This window comes from Manihot esculenta, chromosome 1 (genome assembly GCF_001659605.2).
Source record: "Manihot esculenta cultivar AM560-2 chromosome 1, M.esculenta_v8, whole genome shotgun sequence".
Classification (NCBI taxonomy): Eukaryota; Viridiplantae; Streptophyta; class Magnoliopsida; order Malpighiales; family Euphorbiaceae; genus Manihot; species Manihot esculenta.
Window position 1 is genome coordinate 29877014 of NC_035161.2, and position 16791 is coordinate 29893804.

At 35.7% G+C, this 16791-nt stretch overlaps 1 protein-coding gene across 3 annotated transcripts; it reads left to right on the forward strand.

Annotated features, from left to right (window-relative positions):
• The first annotated feature begins 742 nt into the window (after positions 1 to 742).
• Positions 743 to 16741, forward strand: LOC110630284 (sister chromatid cohesion protein SCC2). Of its 3 annotated transcripts, none has more exons than XM_021777696.2 (28): positions 743 to 1251; positions 3452 to 3561; positions 4495 to 4622; positions 4704 to 4797; positions 4880 to 5136; positions 5824 to 5928; positions 6097 to 6208; positions 6326 to 6422; positions 6851 to 7037; positions 7181 to 7612; positions 7731 to 8245; positions 8346 to 8556; positions 8629 to 8679; positions 8792 to 8950; positions 9108 to 9275; positions 9598 to 9897; positions 9972 to 10124; positions 10817 to 10986; positions 11739 to 11847; positions 13277 to 13438; positions 13516 to 13620; positions 13685 to 13918; positions 14544 to 14677; positions 14750 to 15040; positions 15127 to 15550; positions 15840 to 15932; positions 16038 to 16163; positions 16258 to 16741. In XM_021777696.2, exons 1-28 carry the CDS (start codon positions 974 to 976, stop codon positions 16477 to 16479), a joined length of 5427 nt encoding a protein of 1808 aa, XP_021633388.1. In that variant the 5' UTR covers positions 743 to 973; the 3' UTR covers positions 16480 to 16741. The 3 variants fall into 3 exon arrangements, with proteins under 3 accessions (XP_021633388.1, XP_021633398.1, XP_043812828.1); XM_021777706.2 differs by having other exon boundaries at positions 744 to 1251; positions 3452 to 3547; positions 4487 to 4622; XM_043956893.1 differs by having other exon boundaries at positions 1205 to 1251; positions 3452 to 3547.
• Positions 16742 to 16791: the final 50 nt, after the last annotated feature.

The window sequence follows — 16791 nt, forward strand, 5'->3', positions numbered from 1 at the left end:
AATTCAAATTACTATTATTATTATTATTTTTTTCCCAAATTAAGACCTTCCTTATTAAACCTGTCTGAAAATAATTACTAGAATTTCGCAGCACCGCTGCAAAATTAGTTCATCCTGTTAAATAATTTACTTTAACATTTTCTACATTTTTAACATTTAATAATTAGAACCATTCCATTTATCACAGTTTAATTCTGAATTTTATATCACTATGAATCAATTTAAATGGAGGATTTGCATGTTTCCAATGTTTTTATTGCTCATTGCTAGTATCTTTGCTGATAATATTAATTTTATCCTTAAAAAGTTATTTTTATAAAATAATAAATAATTTTTTTTTACTAAAATACATACAAATCATTCTTTGTAAAATAAATTATGCATGATTTTGAAAAACTGTTATTTCAAAAAGAAAAAAAAAACCGTTAAATATTCCAATCCGAATTTAATTATGACTTACAAGCTGGAACGGGCGTGTCCAAGAAATAACTTCCCAAAGACGAAGGAAAAGTATCGTCATCAAATTCACCCAAAATTTTGAAGATCCAATAAAACTTCTCCGAGAAGCTGGCTGCTCGACGAACATCAAACAAGAGGGCATTTCCGGAACTGGGCGAACTTCTTAGTTCAAACAGCATAGATAGATCATCGGACCACGCAAGTAAAGCGGGGTCAACCAAGGGCATTTTCGCGATTTAATCACCTTGGTCCCTAAAATTTCCACACCTATGAAACTAAATCCCTTTAGCCCCACCCAAAAAATAACTTTCCCCGCCATTTGCATCCCTCATTTCTCTACCCAATTCTCTCCTTCTAGGGCTCCCAACTCTCTCTGCAACTCATAAAACCCTAATTCTTCTTTAATTGCCCCATACTTCCCCATTATTACATCACTACCACTTATACACTACTAACGTGGCTCTTTATTCATGCTTTTACTTCGCCACTTGTTAACTCACCGGTTAATCAATCGATGAGCTATTCAAATTCAAATCTAACCGGCTCAGCTTCAAGCTGGAGCTCCGGTCCACGGGGCATAGGGCTATCCAACACAATACACTCGGAGGTAGCGCCTTGTTTGCCGCTGCCTTCGCTTCCGGTGTTCTGTGGCGCATCGGATCCGCTCCTCCGGTTATTCGACGATGCTGCTGATAGTAGTATCAGAGGTGTTTGGTCTTTGAATCGAAGTGAAATTTTCGCTCAGTCTGCTCGAATCGCTGATCTACTTCGGGAAACGGATGTTTCCTACCTGTGAGTTTTTCCATCATTTTTGAGCTACCTTTTTTTTATAATTATTTTTTAATATTATAAGTACAGGTTGGAGTTTGAGTTTAGGAATCTAGTGAAATTAAGTGGAAAAATGCGGTTTCATACCTCCCTGTTTGTGAAAATGTGAAATTAAGTTTGTTTATATTTCTGTGAGTAGCTTAAGGTATCGAGATATTGATGCAAGTTTCATTTGCACTAAGAATTTGTGGTTTAACTTGTGAATTCGGGAAGTAACTTAGATGAAATGTAAAAGTATGCGGTTTAAGTTTTCTCTATATTTTTCCCTTTCTTAATTGATAGTTTGAATTAAAGTAACTTAGATGAAATGTAAAAGTATGCGGTTGAAGTTTTCTCTGTACTTTTTTTCCCTCTTAATTGATAGTTTGAATTATCTGAATTTTAAGCACCGGTTTTGCTTGAGAATTTACGTTGGAAGCAAACTTAAATTTTATAGGGTTGTTCTTTTTGGCGGTTTCTCAAGCAAGCCTTTAAGCTTTCTTTCAATTATATGCCTGAACTGTAAAAGCCACAACTTTGCAGTGATTTGCATGACTACCTTACATTGAAATGATCACAATACATCAGAAAACATTTTTAGTATTTAATCTCTTGATCTCTGCAGTTTAGTCAAATAAAGTCATAGCAGCTTCAAGCTCAGATAATCCGACTCTTTATTTTACCATTCTGTACCCGTGTCGACATGATACTTATGAGATATGACATGGAATATGTATCTGACACATGTCTAGATTATAATTATTACTATATAACTTTCTTTTTTTCTATTCTAGTTTATTTTATAAACTTAACATATCTAAGCACCCGTGTCTAAATTTAGATGTCTACTTATTTTATGTTTAGAAAGTTGACAAGTCAAACATAGACGTATCTAAGTCCAAGTAACATAGGCTTCAAGTACAAGCACCACTGACCTTGATTCAGTATCCTTCTTTTTCTTTTTCCCTTCTGTTGATATGCATATATTTCAAATTACAGTCATGGCCATGCTCACGGTCTTGGTTACGCATAGTAGAAACAGGCATGTAACATAATAGTAACGGTCTATACCTATGCAAATTCTTTTGAAAAATTTGCAAAGTTCATGAAATAAATAAATATTAAATTATTCCATTAAAATTAAAATATACAACTAAACAATAAGTATAAATATATCAAAGAAAGACATTAAATTCATCTCTTATAAATAATTGATAGTAATCAATTTAAAACCAAAATAACCATATGGATGGTAAATTTTAAAGAACTGACTATTTAGTTTATGATAACTAAATAAGGTAATTTCAAACATACTATTTAATTTATTAAAATTAATTCAAGAGTTAATTTCATGATTATTTATTTTTCTTAAATTGTACCTCGCCAAAGCTTAAATTTACACATAGCAATAATATTAAAGCCTAACACTTCCTTTGATATTATTTTCTATTTGTTTATGAATTCCCAAAAATTGATTCAAAAAATAACTGAGAATTAAAAAATAAACAAAAACTCACACTTTGCCTCCTTGATTTTAAAATAACCTTATTTATTTGATGGTTTATGCACTTGAACTCAAAATTTTTTAGAGAAAAAAAGGCTTTCTCTTGAGTTGATTGTGCGAAAATTGAGATAGTTGAGAGAAAATGACTTGGTTGCCTAAAGAGAAATTGAAGAGGAGCTAAAATGAAAAAATCAAAATAATTTTCTTTTCACAAACAAGGTCCTCTCTGCTGCATTTCATGTTTAAAATTTTAACTAAGCCAAAAGATCCTCAGCTGGAGAAGTAACAGCTATTACACCTTTAAATAATGGTCGATAACAGCCATTACCTGTGTATAACAGCTATAACAGCCTTTACTGTTGCAATTTAAAAATCCTTTAAATGATGGTAGTAACCCTTTAAATAATGGCCATTACGTAAAGTAAAGGCCATTATTCATCCATGATACACATGCTAGAAATGCATAGTTTCTGCTTAGTATTAATCGTTCTAGCTTTGGCTCAGATTTTTGGCTTAGCTTTTAAAAAAAGTTACATACTCCAATATTATATCAACTGAAGTGGCACTGTTGTTTCAAATTATTATAGATAGTCTGAACAGTTTACCAGGTTCATGTTTTGCCTATCCTATCTTAATCTCATTGAGTGGCAGCATTTTGTTTATACCTGTTGTTCTTTACAGGAACCTTAGAGACGAGATAAGGCCAATTTCAGTTGAAATTGTTGAGCCTTTGGAGCTCCATGAGCAGGTTCTTCAATGCAATCCTGTAGCATTTGAGTATGTAACTCGCGGTAAACTAAGTACAAACTGTTGCTCTTTCAATTTGTTCTCTCGCCCTTACCCACTTAAGTATCTCTGTTTCTCTATTCAGGTATGATGGTACTGTATATTTGAGTAATATGTGATTTACTGTCAATCGATGAAGAAGGGATGTGCATCTAGGAGAATTTTAGATTTGTGCTGTGAGATATATATGTTGCATAGGTTAAGCTCTTAGATTTAGGTTATGTTGCATGAGGGTAGGTATGGCAAGGTAAATTGTGCCACAATACAAGATGACAAACTAAAAGAAAATCCAATTAATGTTTATTATACTTGTTGAGACTAATCATTTTGCCTTCTGGAAATGGATGAGATTGGGGGCGTAATTTTTTAAATCTGTTTTAAAGATTAAATGCCTTGTCTAATTCCCCAATCGTGTTTTTAATTATATTTTAACCTGTATTGTTCCTTTGCATACAAAATGGGTGATAATGCAGTGATAACTTATAGGTGACTTAGTCCTTGAAGTGTTTCTAAGCCACGCGAAACCCACACATTGTGGTAAATTGTTTGTATGTGAATTAGATAATGGAATAGATAATTGTAATTCTATTGACCATGAATTATTATTTAACATACTCATTGGTGAAATAATTTTTGGTATTTTATTCTATCAATATGATGTCATGGTTACATTTGGAACTAGGATTGGAACTTAAATAATTAGACAGTAAGGATAGCCTTCATTATTATGTAGTGCTGATAGCTGATCAAATATAGAAAAATAAGTAAAAAGAATAGAAGTCAGATTTATATCATAATTTTTCAAGTTTAATTTAGATATGCCAAAATCTTTTTGACTTTGCTGTTTCATAATTTTCTTTTCCTGTGCTAGTGAAACTGTTGTTTTTATGACAATCAGTGTTGTGCTTATGGTTTATTACTTTGTTCAAGTTTCTCAGATAAGAAGCAAATTTCTGGAAGTACCGTATTTGAAAGCAAGCCTATTGGGCCAAGTATACATGTTTTGGGTCAAGGTCAAAGAGATTATACTGTAACTCAAAATCACCAGTTCAATCCCATTCCTAATGTATGTATGCGGTGGGACTTAGGACTTTGCTATGCATGATTGATTTGTTTCTATACTCTTGACATTTAAGATAAACTGCAGGAGGTTGCATCATCTTCAAGAAGACCAAAGGTCAAGAAGAAGGGCACTGATGATGTACCACCATTGGTACAGCCAGATCCTGCTGAGCTTCAAGGTTTGCAATATGATGATAATTTCACGCTCTCTTTCCTCTTCTCCGTATTTATGCTAAAATTTTTGGTGCTATCTTTGTTTAGATGCCACCATCGGGGGCTTCTGTGACATGCTAGAGGACTTGTGTGGTAGAGCTGAAGTTGTGAGTGATGATAGGGGAGAAGCAGAGTGGTTTTCATTGCCTGCTTCTGATATTAGAATGCTTGTGAATGAAATAATGTCCATTCGTTCAAAAAAACTTCTACATTTGGTTCCTGTAGATATTTTTGTAAGACTCTTACGGGTTCTAGATCATCAGATACACCGAGCAGAGGGTTTGTCTGTTGATGAATGTGATCACGTGAGTTTCTTGTTCTCTTATTTTGGTCCTGAATTCCTTTTTATGCTATGTTTTATTTGTGGCACTGTACTTATGCTTCCTTCTTTTTTGTCTGGCGTTTTTAATGTTTTTAGAAGATCAGATGTTAAGATTGTAATATTTGCTTTTTATTTGGTATTGTCTTCCAACATAAATCTCTCATATTTCTGCATTGTAGTCCATTATCTGTTGTTTCTTAGGATAATTTTGCCATTCACCAATTGACTGGAATATTTATCTTGGCTTTTGTGCACTAATTCAAAAATCCTTAAAGAATGTCTTTAAATGAAACCTCAACTGATTATGAGGTTAATTTTACTAAAGAGAATCAATTTATGTTTCCAGATATGGGATCTTGTTTAGCTTTTGTGGATGTCAATTATTGATTGCTGTCATAAAATGTCTTAGAAATCAATGAGTTCTACAGTCTGCCTTTTACTTGCATCGCCAGCATCAACCATGTTTTGTTTATTAAAATTATAGTACTGGAATCTTCTGTATAATTTTCTTTTCAAGGGTTTTCTTGATGGATAAATATCTAATCAGGTTTCAGTTGAAAGATCTGATTTGTTGATTTCCCCTTAAATCTTACCATGTAGATTTTTATTTTCATGATATTCTACACCCAGATGTATGATGTAGTTATTGTTTTCGTTCCTAATGTTGCAGGATTCAGACGCAGTCTCCTTGATCTTTTGTTCCTTGGAATCCATTCATGCAGCTCTAGGTGTAATGGCTCATAACAACATGCCAAAGCAACTGTATAAAGAAGAGGTTCATCTTATATTTTTATTTCTTCATTTGTTCTTTCTAATCTAGATTAACAGTGTATCATAATAGTTCTCATGTTTTTTATCCCCCTTTCTCTTCACACAGTGTGCCTGCCTTAGTATTTTATATGATTCTAACTTCTTATGACTGATTATGGCATTTTCGTATCAGAACATTGAAAGAATTCTCGAGTTCTCTAAGCATCAAATAATGGATGTAATGTCAGCTTATGATCCATCATATCGCGCATTGCATAAGCCAAATGAAAATGTGGCACCTGAAGGTATATCTTATGTGTTTATAACATGCCTGCTGTTTTCCCCCTCTTTTTTTTTGACATCAAATTAATTAGTTCTTCACTTTCTATGCTCTTTGTACATCTAATTCTCTTGATTATCAGGTGATGAAGATGAAGAAATTGAGACTGAATATGGTTCAGCAAGCAAGAGAAGGCGTACTCAAAAGAGTACAAAACTGAAGAAATCAATATCAAACAAGTGTGCTTATCAATATACTATTCCCTGACATTGAATATTATTGTTAAATTTGGGCCAGGCCTAACTCACCCCAAAAGCTAGCTCAAGGGGGAGGAGTGCCTATAGTCCATATAAGGGGCACATTACCCCTTTCCACAACCAACCGATGTGAGATTCAACACACACCCTCATGCCCAGAATTTTTACTGGTGCGTGGCACATTTATGGGGCGCCCAACATCAGATGGGGAGGCTCTGATACCATGTTAAATTTGGGCCAGGCCTAATTCACCCCAAAAGCTAGCTCAAGGGGGAGGAGTGCCTATAGCCCATATAAGGGGCACATTACCCCTTTCCACAACCGATGTGGGATTCAACAATTATGATGCTTTATAATTTTTTGGAAGTGAGGTTTCTTCTTATTCTTGATGGGTTTTTTTTCTTTGGTAGGGTCTCTGGTGCTGTGAATACCATACTACAAAAACTGTGCACTGTTCTTGGTTTGCTGAAGGATTTGTTGTTGATAGAGAGGTTATCTGATAGTTGCATTCTACAGCTGGTCAAGACAAGCTTCACTACATTTCTGGTGGATAATATCCAACTCTTGCAATTGAAGGCAATTGGTTTGATTAGTGGGGTGGGGATCTGTTCTTCATTTTTATTCTTTGAGCGCTTGTGCATGATGTTTCTACATGTATGCATATATATTTGGAGTCGAGAATGAATATTTATCATACTGTTCTTTGGTCTGAGTCTCTAGGTTTTCTAATGGTGATACAGATATTCTATTCATATGCACAACACCGAGCATATATTATCGATGAAGTTGTTCAACTTCTCTGGAAGTTACCATTTTCAAAACGAGCAGTAAGAGCCTACCACCTGCCTGATGAAGAACAGAGGCAGATTCAGATGATTACTGCTTTGTTAATTCAATTGGTTCACAGCAGTGCAAATCTTCCTGATCCTTTGAGGGAAGCAACAACTGGTAATTCTATTTTAGAAGTCTCTTTGGATGCTAGTTATCCAACCAAATGCCATGAAGCAGTCACGGAGACATGCTGTCTTTTCTGGACCCGGGTTCTTCAGCGCTTTGCATCTGTAAAGAATCAGGATGCTTCTGAAATGAAAGTTATGATGGAAAATCTTGTTATAGATCTATTAACAACTCTAAACTTACCTGAATACCCTGCATCAGCTCCAATCCTGGAGGTGAGATACACACACTCACTCCCTTAAAATTAAATAAAATTTTTTTTTCTTCTCTGAGGTGTTGGAATGCATATCCCTTGCATCTTGTTGGACTGATACCTAAGAAACTTTGTTGCAGGTTCTTTGCGTATTGCTACTCCAGAATGCTGGGCTGAAATCCAAGGACATTTCTGCGCGCTCCTTGGCGATTGATCTTCTTGGTACAATTGCAACCAGATTGAAGCAGGATGCTGTCATTTGCAGCAGGAACAAATTTTGGATATTAATGGAATTGACTGATGGTGATAATGTTGATCATAATTATCCTAAAGATGGATGTTGTGTTTGCTTAGGTGGAAGAGCTGAGAAGACACTGTTTATGTGTCAAGGTTGTCAGAGATTGTTTCATGCTGATTGCATGGGAGTAAGGGAACATGAGGCTCCTAATCGGAGTTGGCAATGCCAGATTTGTGTCTGCAAGAAGCAACTTATTGTGTTACAATCATACTGCAAATCACAGAGCAAGGATAATGGGAAGAAGAATAACTCTAAAGCTTGTGATCCCATTACCAAAGTCGAAATTGTTCAACAGTTGCTCTTGAATCACCTCCAAGATTCTGTTTCTGCTGATGATGTGCATCTTTTTGTTCGATGGTTTGTACATGAAGCTCTATACTCACTGTTTGTATATCTTAATAGGTATTGTAGAGAGTACTTGTTTTTTCTGGTTCATGTACAGAGAATTTTTGTGCAGGTTTTATTTATGCTTGTGGTTCAAGGATGATCCAAAATCTCAACAAAAGATCATGTACTACCTTACTAGACTCAAATCAAAGCTTGTCGTGCGTGATGCTGGGACTACCCATTTGAATTTAATGAGGGACTCAGCAAAGAAGATTACTTCAGCTCTGGGACAAAATAGTTCTTTCTGTAGAGGGTTTGATAAGATTCTTCATATGCTTCTGGTCAGTAAACTATTTCACTAATTCTGTCTTTCTAAGCAATGGTCTTGAATCTTACATTTTTGGTATTTCCAGGCAAGTTTAAGGGAGAACTCTCCTGTAATTAGGGCCAAAGCTTTACGAGCAGTAAGTGGAAAGTTACATTTGTTTATCTGCAGGGCTTTTGAATTTGGAATAATTGTCTGTTATGGCTGATGAAGTAATCAATGCTCCTTTCCCTTTTGTATGATGGGATCAGGTCAGTATGATCGTAGAAGTTGATCCGGAAGTATTATGTGACAAACGTGTACAGTTGGCTGTTGAAGGAAGATTCTGTGACTCTGCAATATCTGTTAGAGAAGCAGCACTGGAACTTGTTGGTAGGCATATTGCATCACATCCTGATGTTGGACTGAAGGTTTGTCAAACTAAATTCACTCATTTATGTACATTTGTGGGACATGGTTTTATTATTACATTTGTATCCTCATCATTCTAAATTTTGGTGGTGTTGCAGTATTTTGAGAAACCTTAACTAGTTTAGGATTAAGCCTTGTGCGTTGTTGTTGTTGCAGTATTTTGAGAAAGTTGCTGAGAGGATAAAAGATACAGGAGTTAGCGTTCGAAAACGAGCCATCAAAATTATACGAGATATGTGCACCTCAAATGCTAGCTTCTCTGAATTTACAACTGCTTGCATTGAAATCATATCTCGCATTAGTGATGATGAGTCGAGTATTCAGGTAATTTGGAAGCAAATGAAATGAGTTTGTAAATAATTATAATTGTCCATCTCTCTTGATGTTAAATTCTTTGCATATATTGTATAATTATACTGCAATTAATCTAGCCTTTTGGGTTAGTGAAAATCTTGTGAACTACACTTGTCAATTTTTATCATTGTTACAGTTAGCAGAGCATTATCTTATTGTTCGACGAGTTACCCAAGTATATAATGGTTCATGACAATGTCATCTATTTCATTTTTTGAATACCATTCACTTGCATGAAAAATTGTTTATTTCTCTAATTCTATTTCTGATTTTTATAAGTCTATTATTCTAGGATCTCGTTTGCAAGACATTTTATGAGTTCTGGTTCAAGGAACCATCAGGTTTGCAGACACAATATTTTGGAGATGGTAGTTCTGTGCCCTTGGAGGTGGCTAAGAAGACTGAGCAAATTGTTGAGATGCTGAGAAAGATGCCAAATCATCAGCTTCTTGTCACTGTTATTAAACGCAACTTAGCCCTTGATTTTTTCCCACAATCAGCTAAAGCTGTTGGAATTAATCCTGTATCACTTGCATCAGTTCGTAAGCGCTGTGAGTTAATGTGCAAGTGCTTACTGGAAAGGATATTGCAGGTAAAGTTGTTGCTTGTATATGCAAATGCTTTTATTTGGTTTTGAGAAACTTATTTGTTAATTTGTTCTGTCAGGTGGAAGAAATGAGCAGCGAGGAAGGGGAAGTGCGCACATTACCTTATGTGCTGGCATTGCATGCATTCTGTGTTGTGGATGCTACACTTTGTGCCCCTGCTTCTGATCCTTCCCAGTTTGTGGTCACACTGCAGCCATATCTCAAGAGTCAGGTGATCTGAAGTTTGCTTTGTGATGATTTGTGCTTTTCTGATATTGCCTGATGGCATAAGAGTGCTAGTTATAGTGATTTTGTTTAAATAACAGTATTGGAAATGGTGTGTAACTGTCTCTTTCGGAACTTGACCTCTAATATTATTTAGGGAACCAATGTGGAACTGTTGAATAATGAGCCATTACCATATCAAGTAAATAATTCAGAGCAATGAGAGGTTGCACTTGGAAAATTGCTAAATAAGGGGCTATTATGTTGTGCAATGGTAACAGTCTTAGGGCTGTGATTGCAAATCAAGAGCAGCTTGACCATGTGAAACTGTTGAAGTTTATTATCAATTTAGATTTCTATAGAAGGACCTATTAGACATGGTTATAAGTTTTAACTGGGTGCTTTGTACCTTGATTTGCTTACTAGCTCTAAAAATAATTGGCCTATTAATAACTCATAGAATCATATTTACACTTATTTGACTTGAGTAGGGTGTGAATAGTAGCCACCTCGCCATGCAAGTTGATCATTTTCTCAACCTAATGATGCCCCTTGACCTTCGTCATGGTAGGCAGTTTGTATTTTCAGTTGTAATCTTGGATACATATAGATAAATCTGAAATCAGGCCGTCCTAGTTGCATATTGGTCTGTTGGTGGAGGTCATTTGTATGATCTAATTGGCTTTTTCTTGTGTCCAGGTTGATAACCGAGCAGTTGCTCAGTTACTGGAGAGTATAATCTTTATAATTGATTCTGTTCTTCCTTTGATCCGAAAGTTGCCTCAAAGTGTTGTTGAAGAGCTTGAACAAGATTTAAAGCACATGATTGTTCGGCATTCATTTTTAACAGTTGTCCATGCTTGCATCAAGTAATTTATACTGACCTCTTCTCTCTCTCTCTCTCTCTCTCTCTCTTCTCTCCTTTTATAATTTTTCCTAGTCTTTTCTTTCTATTTTTTTCTTCGTTGCTTTCTTTTGTTAGTCTTTTGAATGTCAGGGTTGTACTTATAACCAGATTTCTTTAATCTGTGCACTGCCCCTTTCCCCTCAACCCGTTTGTTTTTCTCTCTTTTATTAGGTGAATTGAATATATGTTTGGGTAGTTTGGGTTGAGGAAAGCTATTGTTCTATTTTGTGCTGAAGCAAATCCTATGCTTCTTGTTGAGGTCAATAGTGAGCTATAATTGTTTGTACTTTAATACGACTCTGCTGCATCTATCTATCACAATGTTTTTGCGTTGCATGTGAAATGAGCACTAATGGCATTATATTGACCCCCTTCAAATTTGTTACTTGCTTTGGTACATTACTATAAATTCTATTATGGTCTATGGGGCCAAATACATGTTGTTTTCTCATAGTTGTGGTACAGTTTCTTGTAATGGAAACTTTCTGTATATTGCATCTTGGAAGATGTTGGTTTTGGGATCTCTAATGTTGTCAATTAACATAGTATATTAGATTGGGAGGAAAACAAAGGATTATACAGGGATCTAATTTATGACGTTTATCTGTTTTTATGTGCCCCATGTGATTGTTTAGATGAACTTTTTTTTTATAAAAAAAAATTCCCTTCAACTTTTCAAATTTATAGCTGTTTGGATCTTGTTTACCATGACAGGTGTCTTTGTTCTTTGAGTAGAGTAGCAGGAAAGGGTGCTGCAATTGTTGAGTATCTTATTCAGGTATTCTTCAAACGTCTGGATGCTCTGGGAACTGATAACAAGCAGGTTGGCAGCTCTATAAGTTTTTCATCTAATTATTTGGCTGCCATATTCGTATATATTGTATTTTATGACTTGCTATGAAGCTAAGCCTCTACAGTATGAAAAGCTGCATTCCGTTTTATGTAGTCTTATTTCTATGCTGTATGCATGTGGATGATACAAAATGGTTTGGATGGATGACAAAATTGTTGAACTGTCTAGATTGTTTCGCACTTAGAGCAAAAGATAGGTGTGATATCAAACTGCTCTCCTTTGTGCTTGCTTGCTTAGGTAATATTTATATTTTATTTTTGGAATCTAAGAAATTAGTAAATTTATTTTGCTTAAAAAATTACCATTAAGAAAAGATCAAATAGAAAATATTTTGGTTCAGTTCTTCTCGAAAATTGTGAAAAGAACTTCATTGAATGGCAAGGATGATCCCAAAACTTCATTGAATAATAAGAATGTGCTCTTATAAAGCTGTAGCAGTAAATATACATGTCAATATTTGACAAAATTTGTGAATGCAATGTGAGTTTGATGACATAAAGTTTGAGTATCTATGTTGATTGTCCATGATCCACACAGTCATGAAAATGTTCGAGTTCCAGTTTTCTGGGAAAATGATCATGTAGAATAATATTCTTTTTATATATTACTTTTTGTGATTCCTTCTCAAATGTTGTGGTACTGGATCATATTGTCTCTGTCATATTATGGTACAGAATCCAGCCAACTGCACTTAGATATATATGAAAAAAATGCTTCAAACACTTGATTGGCAAGAGAGTTCCTATACTAAAATGACAAATTTGAAAAACAACAGACATCATGGGGGTGATTATTCCAAAAAATTAATCATGTTTTGTTTGTTTGAAATCTAAACACGGTTTTAGTCAACTTTCAATTTGACATCAATGTTGCAACTCTGTTAAAAGTTCAGAGTTTAGTCAATCTAGTAAAGTGAACAACTCCTTTTCCATGTGGCCATGACTGATCAAAGCCATTTTTTACTTTGTTTGGCAAAGACTGATTTTCAAACTTACTGTTTCCATAAGCATAGACACGCAACTCTAAGCATTTTGATGCTTTTAAGGAACTATCTGAGATTGGGAGATTGATTTTGACTAGTTTAGACTTTAGACAAAGCCAAGCTCACATCTAGTCAAATTAAATAAATCAAATATGCATATGCCAACATCAGTTCAGTTCAATTGTGCTCTACTTGCTTTTTTAATTGAATTGAGGTATCCAGGACATGCTCTTCTCTATTGAATTTGTCGCTCTTGACGGCACTTTTCAGAACAGCTATCCTTGGTGAATTTCTGTTCTGTATTAGTTTCACATGAGGTTTATTTGACTAGTTTAGTGCATATTCTTCCTTTATGCAACAAATATTTTAAACTACAGAATATATTAATTTAGACTTTTTCCCTTGCGCTAATTGCAGCTAGTGTGTCGTTCTCTGTTTTGTCTTGGATTGCTCATTCGCTATGGGAATTCTTTGCTGAGGATCTCTAGTAACAAAAATATTGATGTTGTCAGCAACCTCAACTTGTTTAAAAAGTATCTTCGTGTGGAGGATTTTGGCATAAAAGTCAGATCTTTGCAGGTATTTTGTTGTTGGCCTAATTTCTTTTGAAGCCTTTTTTATTTAAAGTGGTACTTATCTAGTTTTAATTCTTGTAGGCGCTAGGTTTTGTTCTAATTGCTAGGCCGGAATATATGCTGGAAAAGGACATAGGGAAAATATTAGAGGCAACTTTATCTTCTGGTTCTGATGTTCGTCTTAAGGTATTAAGTCCCTGTTGTTCTGCTATTCGATGTTTCACTGGGTACTAATTATTATTTTGTTCAGATGCAAGCATTGCAAAACATGTATGAATATCTTCTTGATGCTGAAAGCCAAATGGGAACAGAAAATGCCAGTAACGATGTAAATCATCGTCCTGAAGAGGGGGGCCAAAGTGTTCCTGTTGCTGCTGGTGCAGGTGATACTAACATCTGTGGGGGTATAGTTCAGTTGTACTGGGATAATATTTTGGGAAGATGTTTGGATTCTAATGAACAAGTTCGCCAGACTGCACTTAAGGTGAGAACCCCAATTCTTGTTCTTATCATGATCAATCAGTGCTATAAACCTGACCATAGCTCACGTGAATGGGAAGCGAAGCAATCAACAATTTTTGTACTGCCTAAGGGAATTTAGAAAATGAAAGCTGTGAACATGAATAAGTGTAATGTTTTCAGGTTGAACAGCAACTTCTAATTGATGTCAGTATAGGAACTAGATGAAAAATTTCGTGGACTGATTTCTCCTATCTTCCTTGTTGGGGAGCACATATTCTCACTGAATTTGAGTTGTGCCTTAAGGCTCCCTTTGTTTTGCGGAAGATATTTTCCAGAAAACTTTCTAACATTTGGGGCACTTGGAAGATATTGGTCAATGGAAATTAGTTTCCTGGTCAAAGGAAAATTAAATATTTTTTAAGAAAATGACTTTTATTTCTTTTTTTTAAAGAGCAAGTCATTTTATGGATTTTGAGGATCTTATTAATATCATTGGATGTTCTATTCGTGAAACTTATTAACTCTATTTATTTTTTAACATTGCAGCCAAATAATGGAAAGGAAAATATTTTTTCAACTATAAGTTATTTTCTGTGAAAAACGGAGGCTTAAAGTTTTATTTTTTTTTCTGCTGCACTCTTATGCAGATTGTGGAGGTAGTGCTACGTCAAGGTCTGGTTCATCCTATCACTTGTGTTCCGTACCTTATAGCACTAGAAACGGATCCTCAGGAGTTGAACTCAAAGTTGGCGCATCATTTATTGATGAATATGAATGAAAAGTAGGCTCCTCCAATCAAACTTCCCCTTACTTTAAATGTTTTTATGTCAACTTACAAGTAGCTTCATTCCAGGTATCCTGCTTTTTTTGAAAGCCGGTTGGGGGATGGCCTTCAGCTATCATTTATATTCATGCAGTCTTGCAGTGTTTCTCCTGAAAATCTAAACCTAAAAATCCAAGCTAGAACTGCTGGAAATTTGAAGGGAAAACCTGAAGGCGGTTCGCTCATTCAAGCAAGGCTTGGAGTTTCCCGGATTTACAAGCTTATTCGTGGAAACCGTGTTTCAAGGAACAAGTTTATGTCTTCAATTGTGCGTAAATTTGATAATCCAAGCTGGACAAATTCAGTTATTCCATTTTTGATGTGAGTTCTCTCTCTGTGCCAGTCCAGATTTCACTTCTCCCCTTTCTGTATATTATTTACAGAGGTTGCTCGGTTTCTTTTTACAGGTACTGCACAGAAGTACTTGCAATGCTGCCGTTTACAACTCCCGATGAACCACTTTATTTGATTTATGCTATAAATCGGATAATCCAGGTTAGGGCCGGAGCACTTGAAGCAAATATGAAGGGCTTAATTTTACATTTGTCACAGAGAAATTCTGGGAAGTCGCCCCATGAAAATGGGGTAATTCAGCATGAGCCAGGGCGGCCTGTTCTCCATCATATGGCAACAATGGATTTGAATGGGTTAATTCAACAAGAGCCAGTTCCACAGCCTGATTTGACTCCTTTGACATCACTTGATTTGAATGGAACAGTTCAGGAAGAGCCTCATCTGTTCTTTAACTCTAATGCCTCTAGAGAGCCAAAGATGGATAAGAGCTCAGCTGATTCTTTCAGCATCACAGTAGATGATGTGGAGAAAATCCAGGTATGTTTATAAGCTGATATCCAAATGGAGAAAGCTTTGGTTTGAGTAGCGGAAAGGTTTTATCTGAACATGTACATGGTTTATCTGGGGAAGGGAAAAATGGATTTTCTTATTTGTCATCCTTCGTTGCTTTTTTTCTTTTTGGTGTTTTGCTAGAGCACATTGTTATTTGATGTCTTGGCGTTTATGACCTTCCTCATCTTTATCCCTCTTTTCTTTTTGGATGAACTATTACATGTATAAGAAGAAATGTCAGCATACCTCCGTTTACACTGTTATGCTTTTGCAGGTTAATTGTCTTTGGGCAATTGCATTGCAGCTTCTTTTGAAACTCAAGAGGCATCTAAAAGTTGTATATAGCCTGAATGATGCTCGCTGCCTGGTAGAAATTTGGTTTCTGCCCTTACAATTCTGTACTGCAGAAAAATTTATATTAGACGAGATGCATGGTTGAAGATATAACTTTGCTTTATATGTCTACTATCAGGCTTTCTCTCCAAACGAACCCCCAAAACCGGGGGAAGTTCTATCAAGGCAGAATATTCCCTTTGACATCAGTGAAACATCAACTAGTGCGCCATCCACGTATCAAGATTTGGTGCAGAGATATCAGGTGAAATGGACATCCTTTCCTAGGACAGCAATGACATTTGGCTCAATTCTGATACTTCTATTCTAATTTTTTTTTTATCACTTTTCTTGTACAGGAATTCAAGAGTGCTTTAAAGGAAGATGCAGTTGATTACACCACTTATACAGCGAACATCAAGAGGAAGCGCCCTACACCTAGAAAGACTAAATATGGGCGTATGAATGGAGATGGTGACGGTGATGATGATGATGATGATGCAGATTGGAAAGGAGGGGTACGGCGACAAGGTGGTAGTGGCAGGAGAGGTAGCTATGGTAGAGCAGGTAGACAGCGATGATAGCTTCTTGTAAATATGAAATAGTTAGGCTAACATGTACATTAGTTAGGAGAAAGAAAGGCAATAGATTAGCATGACAGCAAACAAAGGTAAAGAATTCTGGAAACAGAAGAAAAGAAAGAAAAGAGGTCCTGGGATATGCACAGATTCTGTTGGTGTGGGGCCAGCGGGCAACTTTCAGGAGCTGTTTCCATTTTGTAATTTGCTCAATATATTGTGACTACATTCTTTTCTGTCAATGAAATTCAAGATTTTTGCGTCAGTCTTCCTCTAGGAGGGAGTCAAATGGTAAAACGAACGTCTCAAGTCTTT

Coding starts and splice junctions, on each gene's coding strand:
- LOC110630284 (XM_021777696.2), top strand. CDS start 974: ATGAGCTATTCAAATTCAAATCTAACCGGCTCAGCTTCAAGCTGGAGC. Junction 5,929..6,096: donor AGCAACTGTATAAAGAAGAG/GTTCATCTTATA, acceptor TTTTCGTATCAG/AACATTGAAAGAATTCTCGA. Junction 13,439..13,515: donor TAAAAGTCAGATCTTTGCAG/GTATTTTGTTGT, acceptor TAATTCTTGTAG/GCGCTAGGTTTTGTTCTAAT.